The following is a 27,898-nucleotide window of genomic DNA, read 5'->3' on the forward strand; positions in this document are numbered from 1 at the left end:
TTTCCTGTGCATCGCTGTGTCCTCCTCGAGGGGGCATTTCTTGGAGGAGGAGACAGTCTGCGGGGCCAGGTGGCAATTCTGACTGGCCAGGGTCACAGCCTGGGAACCTCAGACTAGGAGTACAGCCCAGCCCCTCCCATCTCAGAGAGGCGGGCATGCACCGGACCCTGACTTTGATCCACTGCTTTTCTGGATTTTTTAAAATGCTCTGAACTAAGCTCATATTATCTTTATCATCAGACAACAATGCAAGGAATAAATAAAAGAGAGAAATCTGAAATGCCAGCTACAACAGCTCACTGGCCCTGCTCTCTGTGCCTCTGAGACGGCCAGAATCCGTCTTTCTGGACCAGCTTCTCCTGGACCAGCCGACATGACAGACACAGCTTCTGCAAGCTGGCCTGAGTACCTGCATCGTCCCTCATGAGACACAAGCACCTGCCACCAGGAGGGTTTGGTGAGAACTCCTTTTCTCTCCCACAAGCCCTCTGGGTCCTGCTCAAGCCAGGCGCACAGGTATCTGCAAAGACGGCCTTGCCCCTGGGTCTCATCACTTCCTCTGCTCTCTCCAACACACCGGGCCCCTCCTACTTTCAAAGCTTCACACGGAACTCATTTTCATCAAGACTTCCCTGGGGTGTCCCCTCTGACGTTATGGAGACCTCTGGATGTCACCGCTGGAGATGTCTGGCACAGGAAGCCAATAATCAGTTCAGAAGGTCACGGTGTGAGCTATTAAAATGTGTCAACTGTTGTCTGTGATCACCTGATAGTCTTTGATCCTGCCCTATATCCACGACGACAAAATGACACTTGGGGGGACTTCCCTGGTGGTCCAGTGCAAGCGTCAGTTTGACTCCTGGTTGAGGAACTACGATCCCGCATGATAAGTGGTGCAGTTAAATAAACAGTTAAATAAAAATTTAAAAATGACACTTGGAATCTGTGCAACTAACTGAACACAACCCCAGTCACCTCTGTATAAAATTCATGCAGCAGCATACCCGGGGTTGGGGAGGTGAGGAGGGGGCGAGAAATCGAGACCTATCTACTGGATGTTGTTCAGTTGCTCTTTGCGTGTCCGACTCTGCAGCCCCATGGACTGCAGCATGCCGGGCTTCTCTGTCCTTCACCATCTCCCAGAGCCTGTTCAAACCCATGTCCATTGAGTAGGTGATGCCATTCAACCATTTCATCCTCTGTTGTCCCCTTCTCCTCCTGCCCTCAATCTTTCCTAGCCTCAGGGTCTTTTTTAATGAGTTGGCTCTTCGCATCAGGTGGCCAAAGTATTGGAGCTTCAGCTTCAGTTCTTTCCACTGAGTATTCAGGGTTGATTTCCTTTAGGACTGATGGGTTTGATCTCCTTGCAGTCCAAGGGACTGGATGATGTACAATAAAAATCAGTAGAACGTTGTAGATTCTCTCTTCAAGAAAAGGTATCCTGACACAATTTTTCATACAGATTTTGGGATGCACGGACCCTTTAGGCCTGTCCATAGACACAACACACCAGGTAAAAAAGCCCTAGCCTAGACCAGCATAAATTCCCTACCCCCAAAATATGACCATGTTAATCATATTTAATTATGTGTGATCATACCTGATTACGTACAAACCACACATGATTCATGTTAATACTTGGGATATTAAGTCACTGATCTTAGCCTTCCTTCAGACGCGCTATCCTTCCATGATTAATATGTTGATCACAGTTGCTGGGATTCCACAAATTAGCCATCTAAGTTCCAGTCACTGTTCTTAACCAGCAGAGAAGAGACAACTAGGAGCTCAGAGCCTTGCCCCTGGAAGACACCTCAAAGTCTTCGAGTCCACGACTCCAGCTCCCCCTTAAACTGCCCTAGAGACACCGGGCCACCCACCAGTCCTCTCTCTGCTGGAGCCCTTTCGACGACCAGCTCACCCCGGGGCTGACCCCCCCAGCTAACTTCTCCCTCAGACCTGAGTCAAAACCTGCTATCTTGAAACTACCCCAGAGAGAGGGGCAGGGAATCCTCTCACTTCCTCATTCTAAGAAAGCCTTCAGATGCACCCTCTGCTCGCCCCCACGCCCCTGCAAGTGAAGACATCCCAGGTCCTTCCCACATCCCCCACCACCGCCATGGGGTTCTGGCTCTCATGTGGGTCTCCTCTTAGAAAGCTGCTCTAACAACAGTAGGTAGCGGGGCCACTACCTACACACTTCCTGAAGGTCACTTGTGCTCACCTCTGGCACGCCGGTCACGTGCAGGCTCACAGTGAACGTGTGACCAAACAGACCACCGGGAGGTTTTTCATCAGAGCCGCTCCGGCTCAGCCGGATGAGGTCTAGGACGCCCCCATGGCATTACTGCCCAGTGTTTCCCCCCTGGCACCCCATCACCCCTGTGCCCCAGGCAGTGTCTCTAGGTTGCCTTGGTCACAGGAGAGACTGGGAAGCAGACCTGGTTTTGAATCTCAGTTCCTCTAACTGCCAGCTGGACAGCCCTGGGTCAGTCACTCCTCTACGGCTCAGGGACCTCATCTACAATGGAATTACCTAACTCACAGTGTGAGGACTCAATGCATTTATTTAGAAGAGGGTTTGGCCTATAAATGACACTTTATGTGAGTGTCAGATTATTATTATTATTGTTTCCATTCTTAAATTTATAAAAGTACTTCAACAGATGTACTTTCTTTGCTTTATCATCATGGGTTACAATCTATTCTTTTTTAAATCACAGATAATGGTATACACATATTTTGTAGTCTCAGTTTTATTGTCTGAAAGTTTCACCATAAGCATTTTTCTTCATGTTGCTATATAACCATTATTCCATCAAGAAGCTATATTCTGACTTAGTTATAGGAGGCCTTCAGGTTTTCACGTTGATAAGTAATGCAAATAGCATCTTTGTGCCTTTCCCCAAAAATGATTTTATTTTTCTTGATGTAGTTGTTGTTCAGTCACGAAGTTGCATCTGACTCTTTGCAACCCCACGGACTGCAGCACACCAGGCTTCCCTGTCCTTCACTATCTCCTGGAGTTTGCTCAAACTCATGTCCACTGACTCACTGATGCTATCTAACCATCTCATCCTCTGCCCTTCTCTCCTTTTGCCTTCAATCTTTCGCAGTATCAGGGTCTTTTCCAATGAATCAGTGCTTCCCTTTTTTCTTGATATGCATGGCCAAATTTCTTTCCAAAAACTCAATGCTCCAGTTCTCAATGCCACAACAAAGTAACAAAATACCAGTTTCACCTTATTCTTGACAAACACTGAGGATTAGAACTTATTTTTTCATGTAACAGGTGGAAAATCATGCCAGATATACTACCTGCTTAATGCACATTACATTTCACTTCCTAAATAATTACATATATTTTTGAATCGTTCTATCCTAATTATGATATGGTAATAAAAATAATTCTCTGTGTTAACAGCCACATTCTTTTTAGCATTGCAAATAACAGAGAGAAACAAAGTTGAACTCATTTTCTTTTGTAGGTAGTAGATAATAAGGGTCTGAAGAAAAATTAGCGTTTCTTTCTTTGTATTTTTTATTTCAAGGATGTGCCAATTTCTCTAGGATATTCAGACTCAGGGTAAAGAAGGAATATCTCACTCTCGGTAAAAATAGATCCAAGCCTTTAAGCTAGATGAATTCTAGAGAAGTGAAAATGAAAATCTTCTGTTGCTTCCTTTTCGATAAAGATGAATTTTCCACCCACTGATATGTCAAACAGCTGAAAAATGTTGGCATCAACTTCCCAGGGGGGAAAAAAAGCACCTAAGAGCTGAGAAAGAGATTGCGAAAAGTCTAGACTAAGAAAGGATTAGAATAAATATGAACTGTTGTTTTTTTTTTAAGAGGTCAGACAGCAGTCTGTTTTAGGTGGGAAAAATTACTGTGGAAACAGTTTCTCAACAAATCGTCATAGTAACTGCTTTTGTAAACCTGTACACAAGACAATCTAGAAAAACAACATCTAGCTGTGTTGTTATCCTTTTGGAAACTGGGAGCAAACATAACATACTTGTTATTGTGTGAGAAAATTATTGTTTTGCATATATGGGGACGTGGTCCAATGTTTAAAGTGGGGGTGGGGTGTAGTCTCAAGACTAGCAGCTTCAGCATCACCTGGGAACTCATTCATGTGGAAAATACTCAGGCCCCATCCTGGACTGACTGAGCCAGAAGCTCCTGAAGGCAGAGACCAGCAGCCTGGGCTTTGACAAGACCTGCAAGGGGTTCTGGGGCGCTCTCACATGTCAGAACCACTGCTCTGAGACAAGGGTCGGCAAACTTTTCCTAAAAACCAGAGAGAAATATTAAAAGCTTTTACAGGCCAAGAGGCAATCCTGAGGTTACTGGGTAGATATGCACTCAGGTGCTAAAAACCATTCTTTGCTCACAGGCTGTAAACAGCACAGCTGGTTGCCTCCCCTTCTACATACACAAATCTATATAAATCCTGTTTACAGCTAAAATGGCAAGCTTAAACTCTACTCAGTGCTCTGCAATGACCTAAAGGGGAAGGGAATCCAAAAAAGAGGGGACATATGTATACATATGACCCAGGTCTCCCATGTGGTGGGCAGATTCTTTACCACCTGAGCCACCTGGGGAACCCTTATTAATTAAACCTACGTTCACTTCAGGGAAGCCGTCTGTTGATCTAAATTTCCCAGTCACTCTGCTGTACAGCAGAAACTGATACGGGATGTAAAGCAACGATACTCCAATTTTAAAAAAGGATTTTAGAAAAGTAGGATTATGAGTTTATCTCTCCTGCACTAAGAGGACACTGTGAGAACCTACAGGAGAAACATAACAATATACAAATGAGTATTCCCAGCACGTACTGTGCATCTGCCAGCCTCCATGCCGGCCACTGCAAGGAACACACAAGAAGTACATTTGTACCTGCCTCACTGTGTGTGTCCAGAAACACGTCTCTCGCTTTTCCATGTTGTCTCAGCTCGCTGTCACTAACAGGCCTATGAAATATTAACATTCTCATTTTACAAGTGCAGCAACTGAGGCTCAGAATAGTAAACGACACTCCCCAGTGACTTTCTGAGCAGCACCACCCACTAAGCCTTCAGGATTCTGATACCCATTAAACCACACTGCCTCTCAGAATGGGTCACGGACCTCAGGGCTTGTCATCTAATTGGAGGGCAAAGATCAAGAGACATAAAACTCTTAGGGAACAATAAAGAGCAAGATTTAAAGAGTGAACAGAGTCTGCATATTAGAGTCTCTTTCAGTTTTGACCTCAAAACTCAAAATTCAGAGGGGAAGTATGGTCAGCAGAACGCTGTCTCCTCCCCCACAAAGACATCCACCTCCTAATCCCTGGAGGGGGGACAGTAGGGTGTGCTGCCATCTGAGGTTGCAGATGGAATTCGAGTTGTTAATCAGCTCAGCTGAGCAGGGAGGCTTATCTGGGATTATCCCGGTGGGCTCCCCCGACATAATCACGGGACGAGGGAAGAGGCAGTGTTGCTGGGGACTGAGCCATGAGCCACTCCCCCACCCCCAAAGCCAGAACCACCAGTTTGATGATACTTGGGGGCCAGTCCTTTGGGAAGTGATTAGGTTTAGATGTGATCTGGGGGACAGGGCCTCAAGATGGGATTGGTGTCCTCACACTAATAAAAAGAGACACCAGAGAGCCCACCAGCTCTAGCACGCCTACATTCTCCATCTCACTCTCTACCATGTGCGGAGATGACCGTCTGCAAGCCAGGAAGGGAGCCTTCACGAGAACATGAGCACACCGGTGCCCTGACCTTGGCCTTCCAGGCTCCAGAATTGTGAGACAAATGTCTGAGGTTTAAGCCCCCCAGCCGGTGGCACTGTTATGGCAGCCCCGGGCAGAGGAAGACAGTGATGGAGCATGAGAAAGCCTGCACCAGCCGTGGCTGGCTCTGAAGATGGAAGGGGGCCACGAGTAGAGGAACGCAGGGGCCTCTAGAAGCCGGAAAGGGTAGGGAAACCTCCCTACCTCCGGGAAGGAAGCCAGCTCACACTGTGATTTCAGCCTGGTGAGATCAGCTTGGACTCCTGATCTCCAGAGCTGGAAGATAAATCATTGTCATTTTAAGGCACCCTGTGGTAATTACAGCGGCCACGGGACACTAATACAAGACAGTGAAAGGAGGCCAGTACCGTGTCAGGTCCTGGCTGGATGGGGAAGGCTGGGCAAGCCTGGGACAGGAGAGCATGTGGACAGACCAGGAGCAAAGCCACTTGGGACACAGACACAGAGGCAACACGCTCCTGCAGCAAGAGGCACTGGCCAGCCTGGGAGAGCCCTCAGGTCGGATGGGGCCAACCCACCTCCAACCATGAAACTTGGCAGAGAAGTCCCTCTGGCACATAAATTAAGGAACATGAGACAGGAAAAAGTATACGGCAGTGTGAGGCATAAATACTAAATTATCTTCACTGTTCTTCTAATAGTGCATAAAAGGAGCATTTTTCCTACCTGCCTAAGGAAATCAACTCTGAATATTCATTGGAAGGATAGATGCTCAAGTTCCAATACTTTGGCCACCTGATGCAAAGAGCTGACTCGCTGGAAAAGACCCTGATGCTGGCAAAGATTGAGGGCAGGAGGAGAAGGGGATGACAGAGGATGAGATGTTTGGATGACATCATCAACTCAATGGACATGAATTTGAGCAGACTCCGGGAGACAGGGAAGCCTGGCGTGCTGCAGTTCATGGGGTCCCAAAGAGTTGGACGGGGCTTAGTGACTGAACAACAACAAGGATGATCAAACCACTATGATGACTCCTCCTAGAACCGTCCTCAGAGCCAGAAGGACGGTAGTTACAATGCTCCTAACCGAATCGTCGCCAGCAGCTCAAACCCTTACTGAATCTGCCTGGCTTACTTCTGACATCTAGTTCTAAAATGGTTTAATCTATCCTTAAATCCCCCTACTAAATATAATCAAGAAAATGTGCTAGAGAAGAGATCCAAAATGCTGTGAACTATGTCAGCAGCTCACATGAGAAGGTACAGGGTTTCCTCGGGTGACTGTTTTGAAGGAGACAACATTTGCTCTGAAATAAAGATTCCAGGATCAGTACTCTGGCTTAAAAAAAAAAAAAATTCAGACTCACAGCCTTATAAAAACTCAAACTTGGCATGATGTAAAGATGGGTAAAAGGCAACAAAAATAGAGGCCCCCCCTCCAAGGTCAGGCTGACGGTCAGCCTGCTCTGTGCGGTGCTTCAGAAAGGACAGGCTGGTGCCCAGAATGCCGTGTCAAAATTCCAGGCAAACGCCTCAACCTCCTAAACCCTCAGTTTCCCTTTGGACCAAGTGGCAAAATGCCATTTCAAGCAGATGGAAGAGCGTGTGCCGGGGAAAGAGGACACAAAGTGTGGCACCTGGGCACACAGCGAGCTGCGTGCGCACAAAGAAGGGTGTGGAGAGGCGGGAGGGACTCTGCACAGGTGTCTAGGGTCCAGGGGATGCCAGGAGCTGGGATTGTGTCTGGTCTCCTGCCCTGTTGACTGGGCTGAGGCTCGAGGTGGGGGCAGGTTCAGGGAGGCAGTGGCAGTTTCACAGACAAATGAATTTGGAAAAGGTTAAGACCAGTTCCCCCTCACAATCCACTCTAGCATGTTACCCTTTTTGGCTAGTTTCGCAGGAAGAGAAACCTGTCACCCGTGCTTTGGTCCAATTTCCCTAAAATGTTTGGAGTCCACAGAAGCATGTCCTTCCTCATTTCTCTCAAGCATTGGAACTTCACGAACATCAATGTGGACAACCAAGAAACACTGCAGAGTTGTGAGCACAGAAGCGACATCACCGAGGCGTGTTTCAGAAAATGACTCTGGGGGGGCAGGTCATGAGGTTCAAGGCATGCGTTCCGCACAACAGGTCAGAAAGGCGGATCAGCCACCAGTGGTGTTCAATTCATACAGGCAGCTTCCGGATGCCAAAGTGCACACACTTTCCCCTCCTAATGTTTGTTTGCTGAAAAGCTGCCCTGCCAGGCCCCGGGCCGGCCTCGGGAGCCACAGGAAGTCCTTCCTCGAGGTGGGCAGCGGCCACACAGACGTGTGCACGTGACTTCACGTTATTTCTGATCAGAACAACTTCTCAATGCAGGACTTCAAGGTCATTTTTGAACCTGATCAGACTATGAAATATCCCTTTTACACAAGCTTTAAATGATTAACTCAAATGTTTATAAGTGAACACAATTTAAAAAAAATCTCTTAAGATACTTTTTGCAATCTGCTGTTTGTCAAAGAAATTGACATCCATCTCTTAGTGGTTTCTTGACGTCTGGAAGACAGCCTGCCAGGGTCAACAGAGGCAGCCTCGCAGCAGAGGGGCCACTGATCACAGCCCTGCCAGCAGGAGGCTGAGCTCCAGAAGCATCCAGAGAACGCCTGCAACCTTTGCCCTCAGCGTCTTCTTTGTAAACGAGGACCATGTGTTGCAAAGAGTATAAAGGTATAGAACACCAAGGTACACAGAAACGTTCAAAAACATAAGATGATCATTATTCTGTCTACCCCCCACTTTAACCAGGAAAATTGCTTTTTTTCGGGGGTGACTACCTTTTTGGGTATTGAAAAACCCGTTTCAGCAAATGTCAGGGCTCTAGTAAGTGGAGGAAGCTTTATACTCTTGTCTTTGACGTTTATGGAAAAAAAATTAATAAAAATTTCCCGATGCTTGGGGCTGGTGCACTGGGACGACCCAGAGGGATGGAATGGGGAGGGAGGAGGGAGGAGGGTTCAGGATGGGGAACACATGTATACCTGTGGCGGATTCATTTTGATATTTGGCAAATCTAATACAGTTATGTTAAGTTTAAAAATAAAATAAAATTAAAAAAAAAAAAAAAAAATTTCCCGACATGTTTACTTCCAGCTAGGTGTTAGTCACTGAAAACTCCACTTCCTTCTTTCATAAAATCAGCGGTTGTCAGGTAGTCAGGTAACATCTACGTACTGGCAAGCTAAGCATGGGGGTGGTTTTGTTTTTCTTTTGTTGCTCGTTTTTAAAAAGCTGTCGAGGATAAACAACAAGGTCCCACTGTGTATAGCACAGGGAAAACTACATTTCAGTATCCTGTGATAAACCACAATGGAAAAAAACACGGAAAAGAATGTGTATATATGTATACCTGAATCACTTTGCTGCATAGAATTTAACACAACATTGTTAATCAACTATACTTCAATAAAATAAATTTCAAAAGAGAGCTGTAGAGGACTGCAAGGATCTAGACGGGGGTTTCTCAAGCTTGCGTTACTGACATTTGAGACCAGATAATTCTTTGCTGGGGGCTGTCCTGTGTGTCACAAGACCTTCATCAGCATCCCTGGCCTCTAAATTAGGTACCAATAGTGAGTGTGCATGCACGAAACACACACACACATTCTTCAGTTGTCAGTGTGTGTGTGTGTGTGTGTGTGTGTGTGTGTTGTGTTGATGGTGGCAAATCACTCCAGCTGAGAACCACTGATCCGCATCCGAACCTAAATGCACTATTTCAGAGACAAGGAAGCCAGGGCTAAAAGACGCTAAGTGCTTGCTCCAGGGCACAGCAGCCCCGTGATACAAACTCCGGGCCCAAAAAGCTTTCCAGTTTAGTGGGGGACCAGCTCAGTGGGGAACCTAACTCCCAGCTCTTCTTGGCTTTCCTAACTTATTTCACATTCATTTGGGACTTGACGTAAACAATTAACACCTGTCTAATCATCTTAACATTAATATAATTACAACATATAAAGTATGCAAAGTAAAGGGAGGAGAAATATCTATAAAGTCAAAACTCTGCAACATTCATTTTTAGCCTATTTTCCTCAACAAATATTTTCTCCTATGGATAAGCTTTTGTCCCCATCTTGGTAAATTTTTAATTTTCTCTTTATCCTTGATGTCACGACAGGAGGACAAGTCTTAAGATATGCACACATATCCACCCATACATATATGTACATGTGGATATTAGTACACACACATTTATATAAAACTTGTTTCCCTGAGAATTTAGTAGACTCTCTAAATCTGAGATTTGAAATCTTTCTTTAGTTTCAGGGACTCTTTTTCAGCTATCAGTTAAAAAAAACTCCCCCCTTTCTACTCTCTTTTCCCTCATCTGGAGCTCCTTTAAGGTGGATGCTAATATTGACTCTTTTGAATCTATTCTCATTGGCTCTTAATTTCTATTTCACAGTGTCCATCTGTTCACCTCCTTGTGTTCACATAACATGGGGCCCCACTAATTCCGTCTTCCTATGTGTGTAGCTTGCCATTTATCAAATTTTAGTTTTCAACAAGTTGTTTAAAAAAAAAAAATCTCCAAGCTTTTTACCAGTTCTTTTTCACTAGTACTTGCCCATTTCAATAATTTAATAACCTCCCTAGCCCCTTGAAGAATCCAAATCATTCATTCTTACTGAAAAGTCTTGCTTTGATTGCCTTACTAAATCTGTTTCTTCAAGTATGAGATTTTCAGCTTCTCTTCAACTGTTAGGCTGTTCTTGATACTATCTGAATAAGTTAGATTTTCATTTTGATGAAGTTTACCCATTTTTTTTCTTCTTTGTTTATAGCTTTCTTTGCCCTACCCAAGACACTTTTGCCTACTCCAGGGGGCAAAGATATCCTCCTGTGTTCTTCAAGAAGTTCTGCAGGTTTAGCTTTTATACTTAAATCTGTGGTCCATTTCAAATTAATATTTTGTGTAAGGGATGGGAGAGGGTCGTGGCTCCCTTGTTCCATGTAGATATTCGGCTCTTCTGGCAGCATTTGTTAACTTTTAGAATCAGCTTGTCAGTTCCCCTGCTGACATTTTGATTAGGATTGTGTTGAATAGTAACATCAATTTGAGAAGCAATGACATCTTAACAATATTGTCTTCCAACCCCCCCACACACCATATACCTTTCATTTATTTAGGTCTTCTCTAGTTTCTGTCAGCAGCGTTTTGTAGTTTTCAATGTCAGTTTCTTACGTATCTTTTGTTAAATCTGTTCCTAAATATACTTGGCTATTCTCAACTGCAGTTATCATCTTTGTAGCTGAAATCTACTATTCTTCACTGTCTTGGTCTGCACAGCCCTCCCTGGGGGAGAGACAGAGCAGCTAATAGAGTTGTGCTTGCATGACAGGGGACTCTTTTTTAATGTCTTTATGGCAGTGTGTACATGTCCATCCCGAACTCCCTCTTTCCCCCATCTGCCCCCTCTGGTAACCGTAAGTTTGTTCTCTGTTTTACAGGTGAGACTCTTGAATAAGGCGGGGATTAATCAGGGTATAATTTATAGCCAGCCCTCTATACCCGTGGTTCCTTCATATCCTCAGATTCAACCAACCATGGACCTTATTCGAATCTGCTACTGAAAAATATCGCAGTGTAGGTGGACCTGCGCAGCTCAAACCAGCATCATGCAAGGGTCACCTGCATTTGAGCTCGGGGACAGGGCTGTTCGGAGAAGGCAATGGCACCCCACCCCAGTACTCTTGCCTGGAAAATGCCATGGACAGAGGAGCCTGGTGGGCTGTGGTCCATGGGGTCGCTAGGAGTCGGACACGACTGAGCGACTTCACTTTCACTTTTATGCATTGGAGAAGGAAATGGCAACCCACTCCAGTGTTCTTGCCTGGAGAGTCTCGGGGACAGCGGAGCCGGGTGGGCTGCTGTCTCTGGGGTCGCACAGAGTCGGACACGACTGAAGTGACTTAGCAGCAGCAGCAGCAGCAACGGGGCTATTACGTGGAACCTGTGAGGGTCACCTGCATTTGAGCTCGGGGACGGGGCTGTTACAGGGGACCCGTGAGGGTCACCTGCATTTGAGATGGGGGGCGGGGATGTCACGTGGGACCTGCGCTTCCAGAAGGTCTCACAGCCCTCCTCCTGACACCACACCACCAGCAGCACTCCCTGCCCTCTGCTCCAGTCACTGTCCTCCCTGAAGGGAGGGGCCACGATGGTGAAGGGCACAACCTGGTGCTCCCGGGGGCGCAGCCCGGGCCCCTCCCCTCCTAGGCCACTGCCTGTAGGCACCCCGGGGGTACCTGCCTCCCTCAGCAGCAGTGTTTGTCTTCTACCAGCCAGCACTTCTCTCTGCCCACCATCAGCCCTGCTCCAACCTCCTCAGGATTCCTCACAACTGCTGGTCCCCCGAGGCTGCCATCTTCTTTCTGAGTCAAACTTCACAGTCACTTAAAGACTTAAAAAACATTTTCTATCATTTGTAAGGTCCTGTCCAGGGAGCAGACCCGCCACATACGTGCAGCCCATCATTTTTAGGTCAAAAGTTCCATGTTTTTTTGTTTTTAACATATAATGAAGTCTAGATCAAATATTACTACAATCAAATTAGTTGATTATGCTCTTTTATTTATTTTCTTTCCAGACAAGACAGGTAAGAGAGAAAATGGAAAGGGCATCTGGCGTAATTAACAAGCAGCACAAACCAAACAACAGAGGGAAGTGAGTCCACCCCCCCAACCAGTCTGACAAAGCTGGTCACACAGGGTGATCATGACAAACTCAACTGTACTTCAGAGGACAAGAAACACACATGCACCCAAGAATGACACATCCCAACTCACCTCTCTAATTTGCACACCCAGAAAAAGAAGTCTGGTTGATTATTCACTCACGGTAATTAACATTATGATATCCAGACTGCGAATACAAATTGTCCACAAAGAAAACTAGAAAAGAATGCATACTCACCCAGCCCAGAGATATTTATTGCTTTCACGGATTTCTTCATTTTGTAGAGAACCATCCGGTCCACGTCCAAGGCCTAAAATACAGAGAATGTACTCATTAACACACGCTTGAGCTTAGATCACAGCTACAGAGAACAGCCATACGAGAGCCATGAGGAGGCCGGTCTGGGGCCACCTCCCTGGGACCAGGGCTCAGTGTGGTGGGGAAGCAGGTGGTCCCTAAAAGCCACCGCCTTGCCACGCCCGAGTTGTCTCTGATCGCTGTGCCCACTGGAAACTGGCCTCCCGCAGTGTAGCAAGTCAACCTGGACCAACTCTGCTTCCACCAACCCTCAGTTTATCCCTATGAACCAGCCAGGCCCAGGGACGTGCCAGCCTGCCAGGGCCTGGACCAACCACCACACCATAGGTGTATACAGCTCTTACGATGCCTAGCACATGGTAAGGGCTCAAATAATATTTGTTCAATGACTAATCATACCTGGAGTTTTAATCACAAAAGACACAGGGGTAAAATGTCCCTTTATCCCAACAAAACTCTACAGAAGAGCAAGGGGTGTCACTTTTTGTTGTGATGGGAGAGAAAAAGCATTTGTAAACTGGGACAGGGACACCAAACACAGGACTTTTGTGAAGACTCAATGCACACCTGCAGGGAAGTAGCCAGCCTAATATCTGGTATACAATAGATAATCAATAACAGTACTTGTTACTCATTTTGAGTTTGATCCAAAAAGTATAATGACGATCATCTTACACAGAGCACACCTCTGCCCAGAGAGACAGATTCTGGACATCCAGCCTTCCTGAATCTCCTCTTGAATCCATTTTCAACGTGAGCTCAGTTGCTCAGTCGTGTCCGACTATTGAGACCCCATGAACTGTAGCCCACCAGGCTCCTCTGTCCATAGGATTCTTCAGGCATGAATAATGGAGTGGGTAGAGATTCCCTTTCTCCAGGGGATCTTCCTGATCCGGGACTGAGCCCACATCTCCTGCTTGGCAGGTGGATTCTTTACCACTGAGCCACCAGGGAAGCCCTTTTCAATACCTGCTTCGTAAGTCCTAGTTCTAACGCAGCAATGACTATTTTTTGCTGGATGCTAAAAACAGATGTGACTGCTGCTGACAATTTTACACAGAAAAATGATCCCAAGGTATCCGATATTTGACAGAGTGGTTAAATACAAAGAAAGGATGCAATAAAAAAGCATTGTTTTCCAATATTTTGTAGGAAAGAGTAGGTAGGGACTAATATAAGGCAGTAAACATAATTATAGAGAATTACTTTTATTTTCCTAGGAGGTCATCTCTAATCCATTCCTGACTTTCCCTTGAGATATAAAAAGAGATTTGGAAACAGCAAATAACCCATGAAAATCACTACTGAACTATCTTTCTCACAAAATCTCATCAATTTTTACTGCCCACACATGCAGCGACTCCCAGGGTCCCCAGGGCCATCAAGAAGACAGGGTTTGCTCAGGGCTGTGTCAGAAACCCTACTTCCTGAAGCTTGGACAAAGATGTGTCAGAGAACACAGCTCTCACATACAAAGACACATGTTCAATACAGGCATCAAAAGCTCCGGAAGGGCCCAATCCCCACATAAGGGGCCACTACTGAAAAACACATCTGTTCTACTCAACATCTCACCTAGCATCTTGAGAGAATTTGGTCCTGCCCAGACTTTAGAATCACTAGAAAAGAATCTGTTGTGCCTGCATACTTAGTCGCGTCCAGCTCTTTGCAACCCCAGGGACTGTAGCCTGCCAGGCTCCTCTGTCCATGGGATTCTCCAAGTAAGAATACTGGAGTGGGTTTCCATGCCCTCCTCCAGGGCATCTTCCCCACCTAGGGAGGGAACTCGTGTCTCCTGCCTTGGCAAGTGGATTCTTTACCACTGCGCTGTGTAGAAAAGTGTGTAGAAAAGAGTCTGACTTGCCTTCAAATAATAAAACCTGCTCCTCTTTCTAAAGCTTCCCACAGACAGCAGAAGACATCAACAGCAGCCTGGTCAGACTATATGGAAACACTGTAAGTCAGCCAGTATTCATATTAAGCCCCTCCTGTGTGGTAGGAGGTGTGAAGGTTGAAAACATTCTGCACAGAAGAGAGAAACTCACAAGAGTCGGAGGGACCGCTCCCTGCCCAGGAGGTCCTAGGACAACCCCTCAGCTCTTCGGCAAAGCTTGATGAACCTGTACCCTGAACTTCTGTTACAATGAATTAATGAAGCTCCCATCAACCTGCTACTTTCTCTTGGCTTCCAAATACCGTACACCTCCTCCCCCCACCACCCAGAACACTTTCCCTTCCTCCTCATGACCCTCAGCTTCCATGCTGAATCCGGTTTGATTGGTTTAGAGGTACTTCTTCCTCCTCAAAGTCTTCTTGGATGGGTCATCTGGGTGCTCCTCACAGCTTCTCCTACCGAGTTCTTTGCTTAAGAACTGACTCATTGGAAAAGACCCTGATGCTGGGAAAGATTGAAGGTGGGAGGAGAAGGGGACGACAGATTCTCCTACCGAGTTCTTTGCTTAAGAACTGACTCATTGGAAAAGACCCTGATGCTGGGAAAGATTGAAGGTGGGAGGAGAAGGGGACGACAGAGGATGAGATGTTGGATGGAATCACCAACTCAATGAACATGAGTTTGAGCAAGGTCCGGGAGTTGGTGATGGACAGGGAGACCTGGAGTGCTGCAGTCCATGGGGTCGCAAAGAGTCGGACGCGACTGAGCGACTGAACTGAAGATTTACTGAGTACCTACCATGAGCTGAATATGAGCTACATTATACAGATACAATGGTGCGCAAAACGGGACCTGCCCCTGCCTTCATGGAGTTTATAGTCTAGCAACTCAATGCCTGAAATAAACACAAATTAACTGTGACCACAGCCAGGGGTCCAGGACTGAGCTTGACCTGGTTTTCTACTTGACCAGCTCTGCCTCGATATGGATGCTGTCTCGTAGGGTACCTACCAGGCCCAAGTGTCTGCTGAGCATGGAAATGTGGCTCAGGCACACCTTAAACTGATGCTGTTTTGGACATACTAGGTTAAGTAAAATATAAATAAAACTAATCTTACTGTTTCTTTAATGCTCTCTTCTAAGGACAGACAAGGAGCAGCCACTGAAGTCTTCTTGGCAGAGGGCAGAGAGGAGGAGAAGGTCATGCGGACCCAGTGAGAACATGGATCTGGGCAGGCAGGGGAGTGGATTCAGGGAAAGCCCACCCAAAGGTGGCGGACCGGCTGGGCCCCACAGTGGGAAGGTCAAGGCAGGGCAGCAGACACGCTGGAAAGGTCTGCGAGTGGCCACCAAGATCTACTTTCAACCAGGCTTCAACTCTCCAGCTGCTAGTCCTCTGAGAGAGTTATCTGTCCACGAAGGCTTTGGCTCGATCACACTGAGAAAAACGGGAACTTCGGTGTGGAAGGCTGACAGCAGAGGAAACAGGCTTTATCACAAGGTTAAACTCTGACATTCTCCTCCCAGGTTATACTGCGGGACACACCCTCCCTGATCAAAGTCTTGTAAAAATATGCCGCCCCATGGAATTCTCGCCTTGTCATTAAAGGGCCATGCTGTTTCCTGAACTCAGAAAAGAGCAGATAAGCAGTAACAGCTGCTTTTCCAGTCTGTTAGGAAGAGCCTGGAAGTAAAGGTGAGGTGGGCAGTAGAGGTAATTTTTAATTAAAATTACAAGAGGGAAATGCAATTACCGCCCCACTCAAAAACACACCCCTCATTATGGTGCATATTTACAGATAATTAAGGCTGAACTTGGTCAGAAGTTCAAGTGATAAAGACTTGAGTGCTGGAAAAAGCCTCTGTCATTTATATATAAAAACAGCAAGGGAATCTTAGAACAAAAATAATAAAAATTTGAGAGTTTCAAGGAACCAAAAGCTTCTGCCAGTTGGGCTGAGATTTCTAACCAGATCACACCCTCACCTACACCCTGCCCTCTCTAAAATCTACACGAGCTCAGGAAAAGAGAAAAAAAAAAGCTGTAATTACAACCAGAATTTGCATGTAAAAACTATAAACAAGCAAAAATCTAATAGACAATAGAGCCCTAAGCAGGCACCGTGCAACAGCCTACGTCTGGCCAAAGCTCATTAATTCTGAGGAGCCGGACCACAGCTGACCTTTAGTTTATAAAGCAAATTTCACAGAGTAAATTTATCACATAAACAAGGCTGTGGGGATGTGTCTCAGATATTTCAGAGGAAAATAAACAACTGTCTAGAACCACTTTTAAGGCCTCTCTTTTGATCCCCTAAACTGTTGTATTAATAGCCACAGTTCTTATTTATTCACGGAAGCAGCTCTCCTCTGAGTCCATGGCTGGTCCAGGGCTGTGTGCAGCGTGGGAAAGGACATCTTCCAGGGAGGACGCACACACTTCTCCTTTTCAGACCCGTGCTGTCCAGGATGGCAGCCACTAGCCACAGACAAATATTTAGAGTAAAACTACAGAGTCAATTCCTCAGCCTCGCTCCCTTTTCTCTGGAGCTCCGGTAGTAGACCCGAGACCATTTCCAAGCAGGTTGCCCTCGATGCTTCTCCTCTTCTCTGCAGGTCCCTCTGTGTGCCACCCTCCAGGGCTGCCCCATAAAACACTGGGAGCACTTAGGGGCCCACGCCCTCTTCCCTCGGTGAGCTTGGCACCAACATCACCATGTGACACGCCCGTCTCCCCTGTTCCCAGGGCCGTACAGGGACCTCCATTCTGGCACAAAGGCACCCTGGTCCTGATGCTGGACTGCGGGACCACACCTCGAGGCTGTCTGAGGCGAGCCTCGGGCATCCGGGGTTGACAGGCATGTCCGCCCCTCAGTCTGTTTACAGGCGGCCATGAGCCAAGGATCTGTCCAATACGTGATGATGGGGGTGATGCGGGATGCCAACTTTGAACCCCTGTTAAAAGAAAGGTTCATACATACATATATAAATGAATAAGAAAAAAAAAAAGAAAGCGAGAGAAAGAAAAGTCATCCCTTCCAGAAGGAATTCCACTCTTCTCATTAGTAGACTTGCATTACCAAAAAACCATAAAGAAGGCTGAGCACTGAAGAACTGATGCTTTCGAGCTGCGGTGCTGAAGAAGACCCTTAAGCACCCCTTGGACAGCAAGGAGATCAAACTAGTCAATCCTAAAGGAAATCAACCCTGAATATTCATGGGAAGGGCTGATGCTGAAGCTGAAGCTCCAATACCTTGGCCACCTGATGCGAAAAACCGATTCGTTGGAAAAAGACTCTGATGCTGGGAAAGACCGAAGGCAAAAAGAGAAGAGGATGGCAGAGAATGAGATGATTAGATAGCATCACCAACTCAATGGACATGAATCTGAGTAAACTCCAGGAGATAGTGAAGGACAAGGGAGTCTAGCATGCTGCAGTTCAGAGAGTCACGAAGAGTCCGACACAACTTAGAGACTGAACAGCAACAACAAAACCAAAAGAACTACACTTCATCATCATTATTATTATATTTTGATTTTTATTAATAAAAAATTTTTGTGGAAATTTATTTTATCTCTTATTATCTAAGCATGTACACAGTTTCCTCAATTTTGCCTCTGGGGCTGCAAAGGCTGAAATATTTACTATCTGGCCCTTTGCAGATAAACTCTGCTGACCCCTGACCTGTGGATCCACAGAAACATTTCTCCAGCACCGTCAGGCGCCCTGCTGCTCCTGCCCTGACCTGGAGGCCCAGCTTCGTCCCCAGCTCCCTAAGGCCACAACTGGAGCCAGCAGGGGTGGCAATGGCCTGGCCTATTGTTGGAAACCAGAGATGCTGCCCTGGAGGACAGCGGACCACAGGCCTCCCCATTCAGGCCACGATCCAAGCCTGACCCATCTCCTGTCCCCTCAGTCCTTTCAAGAAGGACCAACTGGAGAGGAAACGACAGATTTGAAGGACACAAGACCAAATAGCAAAACAAAACAATGCGCAGACCTTGCCCTAAGGACAGCTTTGCCAAGAAAGGGTTGTACAGACATCGAGATGGTGGCTTTGCCTCATTGCACGTTTGACCTGACTTCTGAAGTCACGGAGAACATTAATGACAGTGTCAAATATTTCCAGAAGCCTTTTGGGAAGCACAGAAATGCACTGTGGCCTGCAGGCTCGGTTTAAAGCAAGAGCAATAATGGATTGCCCTCCTCCTGGGAATAAAGCAGAGGCCAGGAGAATAGCAGGTGTCATGAAGAATAAAGATCAAATAAATAGCCAAGCTGGATCACAGCTGTGTGCAACGTGTGCGTGAGGACAAACCAGAAGGTCGAACTTTGGTGTTGCCTAACACAATCAAAGTTACTCATAGTATGTGAATATCTGCGGTGGAAGATACGTACAAAGATGTTCGTGGCACATTTCCATGGAGCTGAAGACTGGGCAAAACCAAATGCCTATCAATGGGAAAATGGATGAAGTGTCGTATATACATATATCAGAATGCTACACAGTGATGGAAACGAGCAAACTTTGCCCACACAGAACACAAATGAAAATTCACAGAAATATTAAAGAAGCAATTTGCAAAAGTAAACGTGCAATGTAATACCATAAAAAAATCTTTAGATAGACAAAATTAGACTGTGTTCAGGGATTTAGATTATGTTTAAGGGTGTAGATGTTACTGAGAAAAAATGGGAAAGAGCCACAAATGCCCAACTAGGGGGGTAACCTCACACACGACAGTGCCCTCCTAGGATCCAAGTCTAGACTTGTTAGGATGACTGATGCCAACTGGGTCACACAGCTGAAGCCATGAAGTGGAAAAGAACACAGACCATGTACAAAGACCCGGGATAACAAAGGAGAGCCCTGAGGGACATGGGCTCAATAAGGCCCACATAAGGCTGAAGGACCGAGTATCCACAGGCTCCCCATGGACCCTTCTCCCTGGAAAGTCAGCCCCCAACACAGGCCTTATCAGAATCACTAATGCAGAGAAACGGAAACAGATGATGTGAACCCAGCTTTATAAAAGTGTTCTCCATCCTGATTTTTACTGGGGGGTGAGTTCTGGGAAATCTGAGGAGCTAAAAGGCAAAGGCGAATTTCGGAAAGAGAGCTACAATCCACCAGAAGCAAAGAAAGGCACCTGGCCCTGGTGCCCTGTTCCCGGACAGATGAGGGGTAGGGGGAGGGCCTGGCCCGGTCCCCCAACACCTCCCACAGTGCTCTGCTCACAAACAGAAGGGACCTTATCCCAGAAGGTGCCAGCACACCCCTGCAGGAAGCAGGGTGGGGAACAGACGTGGACCCGGCACCGCAGGCCTGGCTATGCAGAAAAAGCAGCAGGGGAGGCTGGGAGTGAGGTCAGCCTGGGGGCACAGGAGCAAGCCACACGAACGCCATGCTGGCAACACAAACGGGGCAGGGGGGACTGGGGATGTCGTTTTGTTTCTGGGCCCTGTGTGCAGACAAGGAGCACAAAGTAAGACTTTGTTCTGCAAGCTAAGGAGCAAGCTTCCAGAACTGCAGCCCCAACCCCGTGTGCTGACAGCTGGGCGTCCAGAGTTCCAGAGTGGCCAGGGGAGCTTAGCAAGCTTCTACATGCACCTTTCTTAATGTTGGGAAATCATCGCTCTTGCACCCTGCTCCCTGGGCTTTGTTTTAAGCCCCTTCCTCTAAGCTCATCCAGGTGCAGGGGCACACCTGCCCAGACCACGGGTGTAACCAGTCTGAGGTTCCAGAATCTTCCAAGAGCCGAGGAGGGGTAGGCAGGGCCTGAAGGCAGGTGGCGGGCTTGCCTAGTTCCACCATCGACTCCGGGCTTTTCCAGGGGAAGCTCAGAGAGAGGACCGCAATCTGGCCGTGTCTTGATCTTCCACTTCTCGGTTCCTGTTTCCCATCCCAAAGGCCTGGCACCCTGCCCTGTGATGAGGCAGGAAGGAGGGAGGAGGGAAACCCAGAAGGAGGAAGGAAGGAACCAGCCAACTTGTTGAGGCCCCAGAGACACCTGCCACATACAGAGACACCCTCGCAGCAGCGCAGCAGTGGGTTTTCCAGGGGGGAAAAGGAGGTGAAAATGTAAATCAGTACACATGCTCGCCAGACTCCTGTTGCACAGCCCAGCCCCGTGGGCGGATCACATGGCTGGTCACTGCTGGGACAGACCCAGGGCTGCACAGGGCCTGGTGGCTGCTTCGGGAAGTCCTGCCCTGGTCCACTTAGGGTGAGAACAACGGGGGCCAAGGGGGCCAACTACCAGGAGTCCATGCCCCCCCCAGATGGCATGGAGGATACCTAGACCCCAGGACCCTGCACTCACAGCTGGGGTCTGGATGGGCTTGTTCCCCAGGGTGCTCCACCCCAGAACCTAAGGGTGGTCATCTGTAAGGAGTGATAGAACTTGTACGAACACTGGGCAGACACTTGTGTAAGGGGTGAAGCTGAGGTGCCCAGGGCATGAGGGCATCAAGCCTGCCCGAAGCCCTGGCGCTCCAAATGGGGCTCCCGGCGCCAGGAAGTCTACAGATGGGTCGACACCAGGGGCCCCCTGCTCCCTGCTCCGTTTAATCTCAGGAGCGTGCAGAACCCTTCAGGGGTGTGAGAACTGAAAAGAGGGTGTGGAGGGAATTCACCATCAGCACCCCCAGCCTGGAACATGGCAGGGCTGCTTTACAGACAAGGCATCAGGTGAGTTCATCCAAAGAACAGAAACCTCTGCTAAACACACACACAGTGGACGACGGCTTCCACCACAACGGAAAGCAAACTGAACCCAGCTGGGACCAGAGAGGAGGACCGCGGTGGGGCAGAGGGCCTCACCCCTTCTTCTCCCTCTGGACCACTCTGCCCCCAGACGGCACCCTTTCACCCAGGAAGCGGAGGGTCGGGGTGGGGGGGGGGATGGGGGGGGAAGCTGGGGAGTGGAGAGCGCGGCTTGGACAAAACCTCGGGACCGGCCAGGTCAGGGTGGAGGGAAAGGTAAGGTTTCAGAGGAGCCAGCAACTTGGCAGGAAGAGGCGGCCACAGAGCCAGGCGAGCTGGCGGGGTGCAGCTGGACCTGGGGGCAGGAATGGGCAGCCAAAGGCAAGAGCAGCTCTCAGCGGACTGAGGCGGCTGCCAGGGGTCTCAGAGCCTGCTTATTTTCAGCATCTGGGGATGTGAGTGTTTCTCCCCAAGGAAGGGCTTCAGACCATTCGTTTTACTTTCTTTGTTCTCTATCCAAAGAAAACTAAACCCCAGCTGACAGAGTCAGAGAGAGAGAGCAGGGGACGGGTTCCCACAGCCCAGGGGAGAGGCCCCCTCCCGCCTGCAGGACCCCCGGTCAGTCCTCATTCTCCTCTCCACCCCCAACCTGCCCCGCTCAGGACACACAGCCACTGCAGCTGCCATCCCAGATGATATAAAAGTAGATATCCTACATTTCTCAGACCAGAATGCTATCTGCTTTTAAAGCTAACATGTGAAGTATTTACTATCCCTCAAAAAAGCAAAGATACAAAATGCGTATCGTTTCTCAAGAAACCTGCAGAAGCTGCAAGTGTCCACAGACGTTCTACTAGTAGAAGCTGAGCAGCCCCATCTACATTTATTACAGGGACAGGAATGATGGATTGTGCAAAACCAAGGGTGGGCGCAATGGCCGGGAAAAGGCAGGGGCAGGCTCTGTCACCTACTCATATCATGGCCTGAGACAAGTCACTTCTCCTCTGAGGTCCCAGACAAAAGAGTCAACCAAACTACTGTCTTTAAGGCAGTTTGCATTTCAGCTATCCATCTTTCCAAGGAAAGACTATAAGTGCATTCAAATGTACCCGAAGTGAAGTGAAGTCACTCAGTCATGTCCAACTCTTTGCGACCCTGTGGACTGTAGCCTACCAGACTCCTCTGTCCATGGGATTCTCCAGGCAAGAATACTGGAATGGGTTGCCATTTCCTTCTCCAGGGCACCTTCCCGACTCAGGGGTCGAACCCAGGTCTCCTGCACTGCAGGCAGACACTTTACCCTCTGAGCTACCAGGGAAGCCAAACATACCTGACATCATGGATTAATTTTCCAGGGTAACTGAGAATCCTGCCCAAGGATCTCAACAGAATAGAGCGATCATTAATACTGTGAATAATCAATCCTAATCCAAACGTACAAACAAATCCTTGGTAAGAGCAAAACTTAATTTCTAACTAAAAATGTCGTTTTTCCCTGGCTTGGACTTCTCAAAAGAGGAAGAAACAAACGTCAAGTATGTGTCAGTACGACTCATCAGAAGGTCAAGCTACCAACATGGAGATGTCGGCCAGCAGTCACCTTAGGGGTAGAGGTATTAATAAATCTCACACCTGCATGAGCCCTCAGTTCTTCAAGTACCTTCCAAAGGCCTTTAAGATCAACTCCTAGGGTCACCGGTTCCTCAATTACCTAAACTCCAATGCCGTTCCAACACTATGGCCTCAGGCATCCGTCTGCCCCCCTGCCCACAGGCAACAGCACCTCCGGTCAGCATCTGAGCAGGGAGTGTTACTGGCTGTCTGACACTGGGGACAGCTCTCCTTCCAGCCCTTCCCTGAGGGCCACGTTCTACAGGCCACATGCAAACGTCTCCCTGTCAGTGCGTGCCAAGCATACAGTCTGGCTCATTACAAAACACTGATGAGAGAAACTTGGTGAACTAGACAGGTTAATTAATGGGAAAAAAAAAAAAATTAAGGAAAGGAGAAAATGAGAGATGCTGGCTTGCACTTCCTTTTCTTCAAGTCCCTCAGTTCAACCCAGTCCCATCCGTGGTCCTGTCAGGTCACCCTTCCTTCCTGCAGGTTCCCTCGCTGGACCGACCACGGTTAATCTCTCAGCTACAGCTTACTGCTTTCCAACTGTGTCTGGTGGCTATTTGTGGACTCGGTTTAGACAAAAACACACCATGCTGTATTTCTCCTCAGGGAACCAGGCAATGTCCCCACATCCTTTCAGACCAGCTGTGGGATGGGGTAACACTTCACACATTCTAAAGCGTGTTAAATGATTAAGACTGAGACCATGACCGCTGCCCAGGGCCCCGGGCCTGACATCCCCAGAGTCGTGCGTGGCACTGGGAGTTGCCAGGACTCCAGGGTTCTAGAAACGAGGATGCAATGAGACTGCCTGGCATTTCCTGCCCCTTCCCCTGACCAACCATAGAGTCTGTGGTCAAACACCAGAGGCTGAATTACGAGGAACAATCACCATGAGTGCAGCATACCCTGCAGATTACAGAATGCTAGTCAACAAACCTTAAATGCCCACTTGTGTCTGGCAGCAAGCTAAATGCTAGAAGTGATGAGGATAGATGGAGGTTCATCCCCAAGGAGAGAGACAACGTGTACCATTTCAGCTTCATAACAATCCCAGAGGTAGTTAATGTAGGTGTTACTTCCCTCATTTTACAGATAGTGAAAGTTTGAAGGCAGGAGAAGGGGACAACAGAGGATGAAATAGTTGGATGGCATCACCGACTCAATGGACATGAGTTTGAGCAAACTCCGGAAGATGGTGAAGGACAGGAAAGCCTGGCGTGCTGCAGTCCATGGGGTCACAAAGAGCTGGACACCCTGAGCGAATGACCAACAACAGTGAAACTCAGGCTCAGGAGATGAAGTACATTTCCTCCATAAGGAAACAGCACAGATGGGAGGAGCTGTAATTGGGGTGTGACCCCCAGCTTCTGCCTTCCCTCCCACACGGCACCCAGCCTGACGGGCCCACACTCCCTTCACAGACCCCACGTAGAACCAGCCCAGACGAGATGCCAGAGGTTGGCAAAGGGGTTCCAAGGTGCCTCCTCTGTGACCAGGGCCCCCAGGGAGGTCCTGGCCTCCTCTGGAGGAGCAGGGCGGCCGACTCCACTCGGCCCCCGGAGGCAGGCCGCCGGCGGGACTCAGCACGCCCAGTGTCCACTCTCTGGGCCTCATGGCACCGCTGGTGCTGCCCACAAAGGCCCAACGGGCAGGACGCGACACCTGTGATGTCCTCCCAGGGGTTCTCCCCATGACCTCAGCAAGGCGCTTCTAGGGCACACTGCCGGCAGGCCCCCAGGGAGCGCACGTGGCAGACACAGCCGACGACATCCCTGCAAACCCCTCCCCATCTGAGCACAAGGCAAGCCTGAGTGTGTGGTTCAAGTGTATAACTACGTAACCCTACAGATGCCACAACCATCACAGACATGAAAATTGCTACGTGCGGAAAGCTCTGCCGCCCACTTTGGAGACCCAGGGGCAGATGGAGTAGACAGAGAGAGGGTTAAAGGGCAGGGTGAAGCCACAGACCTGCTGTGCAGGCCAAGTTCATGCCAGGTTCACGCCACATTTAAGGTGCTCTCAGAGCAGGATGTTGAGCCCGAAACCTCAAGCAGAAGAACAAGGCATTAGACCCCCATTGGCCATAAAGAGGGAAGAAACCTGGGTCACGCAGGACTCCCCGGGGCCAACCTGGCTCAACCACTAACTGTCTGTGTGGCCTTGGCCAACGGTCAACTTCTCAGCCCCGGCCTGGGCTGGCTCATCGGAAAACTTGCCACTGTCCACAGGAATGCTAGCGTGGAGTTTTTTCTAGACTTAAATTCCAGGAGTCTACGCCTCTATGCACATGGGAGTGGATAGATCACAAAGAACAGCATTATTTAACACAAACTTCATCCCTGGATTCAGGGTCCCTGACCGTAAGGGACTTCTAATCTAACTGAAATACACAACCTACACGTTAAATGGTCCAGGAAAATTCACCAAGTAACTGACTAGCAGACATCGGGGGGTGTTATGGCTAGAATCAGTGAATGCCAGGGAAACAGAGCAAATTCCCATACCTACCAATCACCCGCAACTGACGCCTTCTGCTCAGCGTGTTATGAATTCTCCTGGGAACCCTTTGAGCTGGGGGCATTACCCTTGTTTCAGAGAAGAAGAAACTGAGGCTCAATTAGCTCTCACTGGATCGCCTAGCAAGTAGGTGGCAGAAGTCATCAAGAGTCACACCCTCGACTGTGATTCCACAGCCCACTGTCTAACATTTCCTCATATTTGAAAACTAAGAGTTCTACATAAATTGATTATCTGGGGGGAAAAAATAACACAGAAAAATCCAAAAGTTTTTTTTTTTAACTAAAAAAAAAAGTTTTAGCTTTAAAACTTCAAAAAATAAACTTATAAAACTTAAAAAAAAGTAAAAAAAAAACCCAAACTTATCTTGGTTGGAAATCCCAGAGAAACAAATTTTCTATTGTCCTGTTTTCTTAAATACAGAATGGAGCACACTTCTGCTTAATGCTCAGGCTCGCTGGGAGCACCAAGACCACCTGGCCTGTAACACCTGGACGGTCCATGTGGGAAGCAGGGCCACCGGGCACCACGCCACAGCCCCACCCGCGTGCCGCGTCCTCTCTGCCCTTGGCCGCCATCCTCCGCTCTCTGGGCCGGCCTAGACTCCAGGGCGGCTGAGCCACGGCCTCTTCTGTTGACTTCCGGTTCCTGGACCTGTTTCAGGCAGCCGGGGCTGCTAAGTGTCTGACCCCTAGATACGTGGGGCAAGACTGCGCCTAAGAGCTGGGGGACATGTCACAGAAAGGTTATCACAGACAGAGAGAGCGAGAATGTGTGTGTGTGAGAGAGAGAGCGTGTGTGAGAGTGTGTATGTGTGTGTGAGTCTGTGTGTGTGTGTGTGTGCGCGAGAAACTGTGCATGTGTGTGTGTGAAAGTGTGTGTGAGTGTGTAAGAGTGTGTGTATGTGTGTGTGCAAGAGTGAATGTGTGTGAGAAAGTGTGTGTGTAAGAGAGTGTGTGTGTGTGAATATGTGAGTGTGAGTGTGTGAGATATAGTAAGAGAGTGTGTGTGTGTAAGTGAATGTGTATGTGTGAGTATGCGAGTGTGTGTGAGAGTGAGTGTGAGAGTGTGTGAGTGTGACTGAGTGTGTGTCCATGTGTCTGTGTGGAGTGGAGGGGGGACTGGGCCCAGAGAGGGACCATTTCCGATCAGCCCAGCTGAGCGCCAGGTTTTAACCTGAGGACACCTGCCGCATGCTGTGAGGAGGAGAGAGACCAGGCGAGGACGGGCACTGCTGGCACGTGCAGCAGTAACAGGAATGGCGCCCATGCCCCGAGCAGCTGCTCTATGCCTGCTGCTGGCCCCTGTGCTCTCGGACACCATTTCATTTAACGAGTGACTTAGCACCATTCCCAAACGGCAGAATGAGGATGCTGAGGGCCAGACTGAGCTTTTAAGACGGACGACACACAAGACAGTGAGCAGTGTGGGTGAGCTCTGAACCCGGGAACACAAACGCCAGCGCTCCCCCCCCCCCCAGGTTCCTTCTGCCTCTCACGCTCCCTTAAAGACCCTTCTCACAGAAAGTGAAAGTGAAGTCACTCAGTCGTGTCCGACTCTCCGCAACCCTGTGGACTGTAGCCCACCAGGCTCCTCCATCCATGGGATTCTCCAAGCCAGAACACTGGAGTGGGTTGCCATTTCCTTCTCCAGGGGATCGTCCCAACCCAGGGACCGAACCTGGGTCTCCCGCATTGCAGGCAGATGCTTTTAAAGTCTGAGCCACCAGGGAAGCAGCCAGCAAACCCACAGAAGCACACGAATCAAAAAGCGACAGTAGCACCTGAGGAATAAGGTCCCTGAGGCTGATGTTCTATCAGGGAGGCAAACGGCTAAACCATCAATCACCTGGAGCAGAGGAGGACAGGGGACCATCTGAGACTCCCCACCTGAAGCACCTGGTGATGTGGAACTGTGCGGAGATGGTGCCTCTCCCCCAAAGCATAAGGTGGTGGCAAAAGTCACTCGGTCCTATCCAACTCTTTGCAACCACTTGAACTGTAGCCTGCCAGGCTCCTCTGTCCATGGAATTCTCCAGGCCAGAATACTGGACTGGGTAGCCATTCCCTTCTCCATGGGATCTTCCCAACCCAGGGTTTGAACCCAGGTCTCTTGCATGGTAGGCAGATTCTTTACCATCTGAGCCACCAGGGAAGCTCAAAGCACAAGGAGGTCTCCCCCAGCTGACAGCAGAGACTTCAGCCTCATCAAGGCTCCCAGCGGCTGCCTCCTCAACACCCGGCCCCTGCGGCCTGTGCCATCAAAACTCGAGAACAGATGAACTGCTGCCAGGCAAAGAGCTGTCTCCTCAATGAAACCCCCCACTGGCTGACGGTTCTGCACACGCCACTTGCACA

The 27,898-nt window shown here is 48.5% G+C and overlaps 1 protein-coding gene across 7 annotated transcripts in view; it reads right to left on the reverse strand.

The window, feature by feature from the left end:
- Positions 1–27,898, reverse strand: part of ASAP2 (ArfGAP with SH3 domain, ankyrin repeat and PH domain 2) — a 158,583-nt gene that overhangs the window by 98,511 nt on the left and 32,174 nt on the right. For all 7 annotated transcript variants that reach the window (XM_055540973.1, XM_055540972.1, XM_055540977.1 and 4 more), the window contains exon 2: positions 12,716–12,788. In XM_055540973.1, coding sequence (XP_055396948.1) covers positions 12,716–12,788 — 73 coding nt within the window. The remainder of the gene's footprint in view (positions 1–12,715; positions 12,789–27,898) is intronic.

Source organism: Bubalus kerabau, chromosome 11 (genome assembly GCF_029407905.1).
Source record: "Bubalus kerabau isolate K-KA32 ecotype Philippines breed swamp buffalo chromosome 11, PCC_UOA_SB_1v2, whole genome shotgun sequence".
NCBI lineage: Eukaryota > Metazoa > Chordata > Mammalia > Artiodactyla > Bovidae > Bubalus > Bubalus kerabau.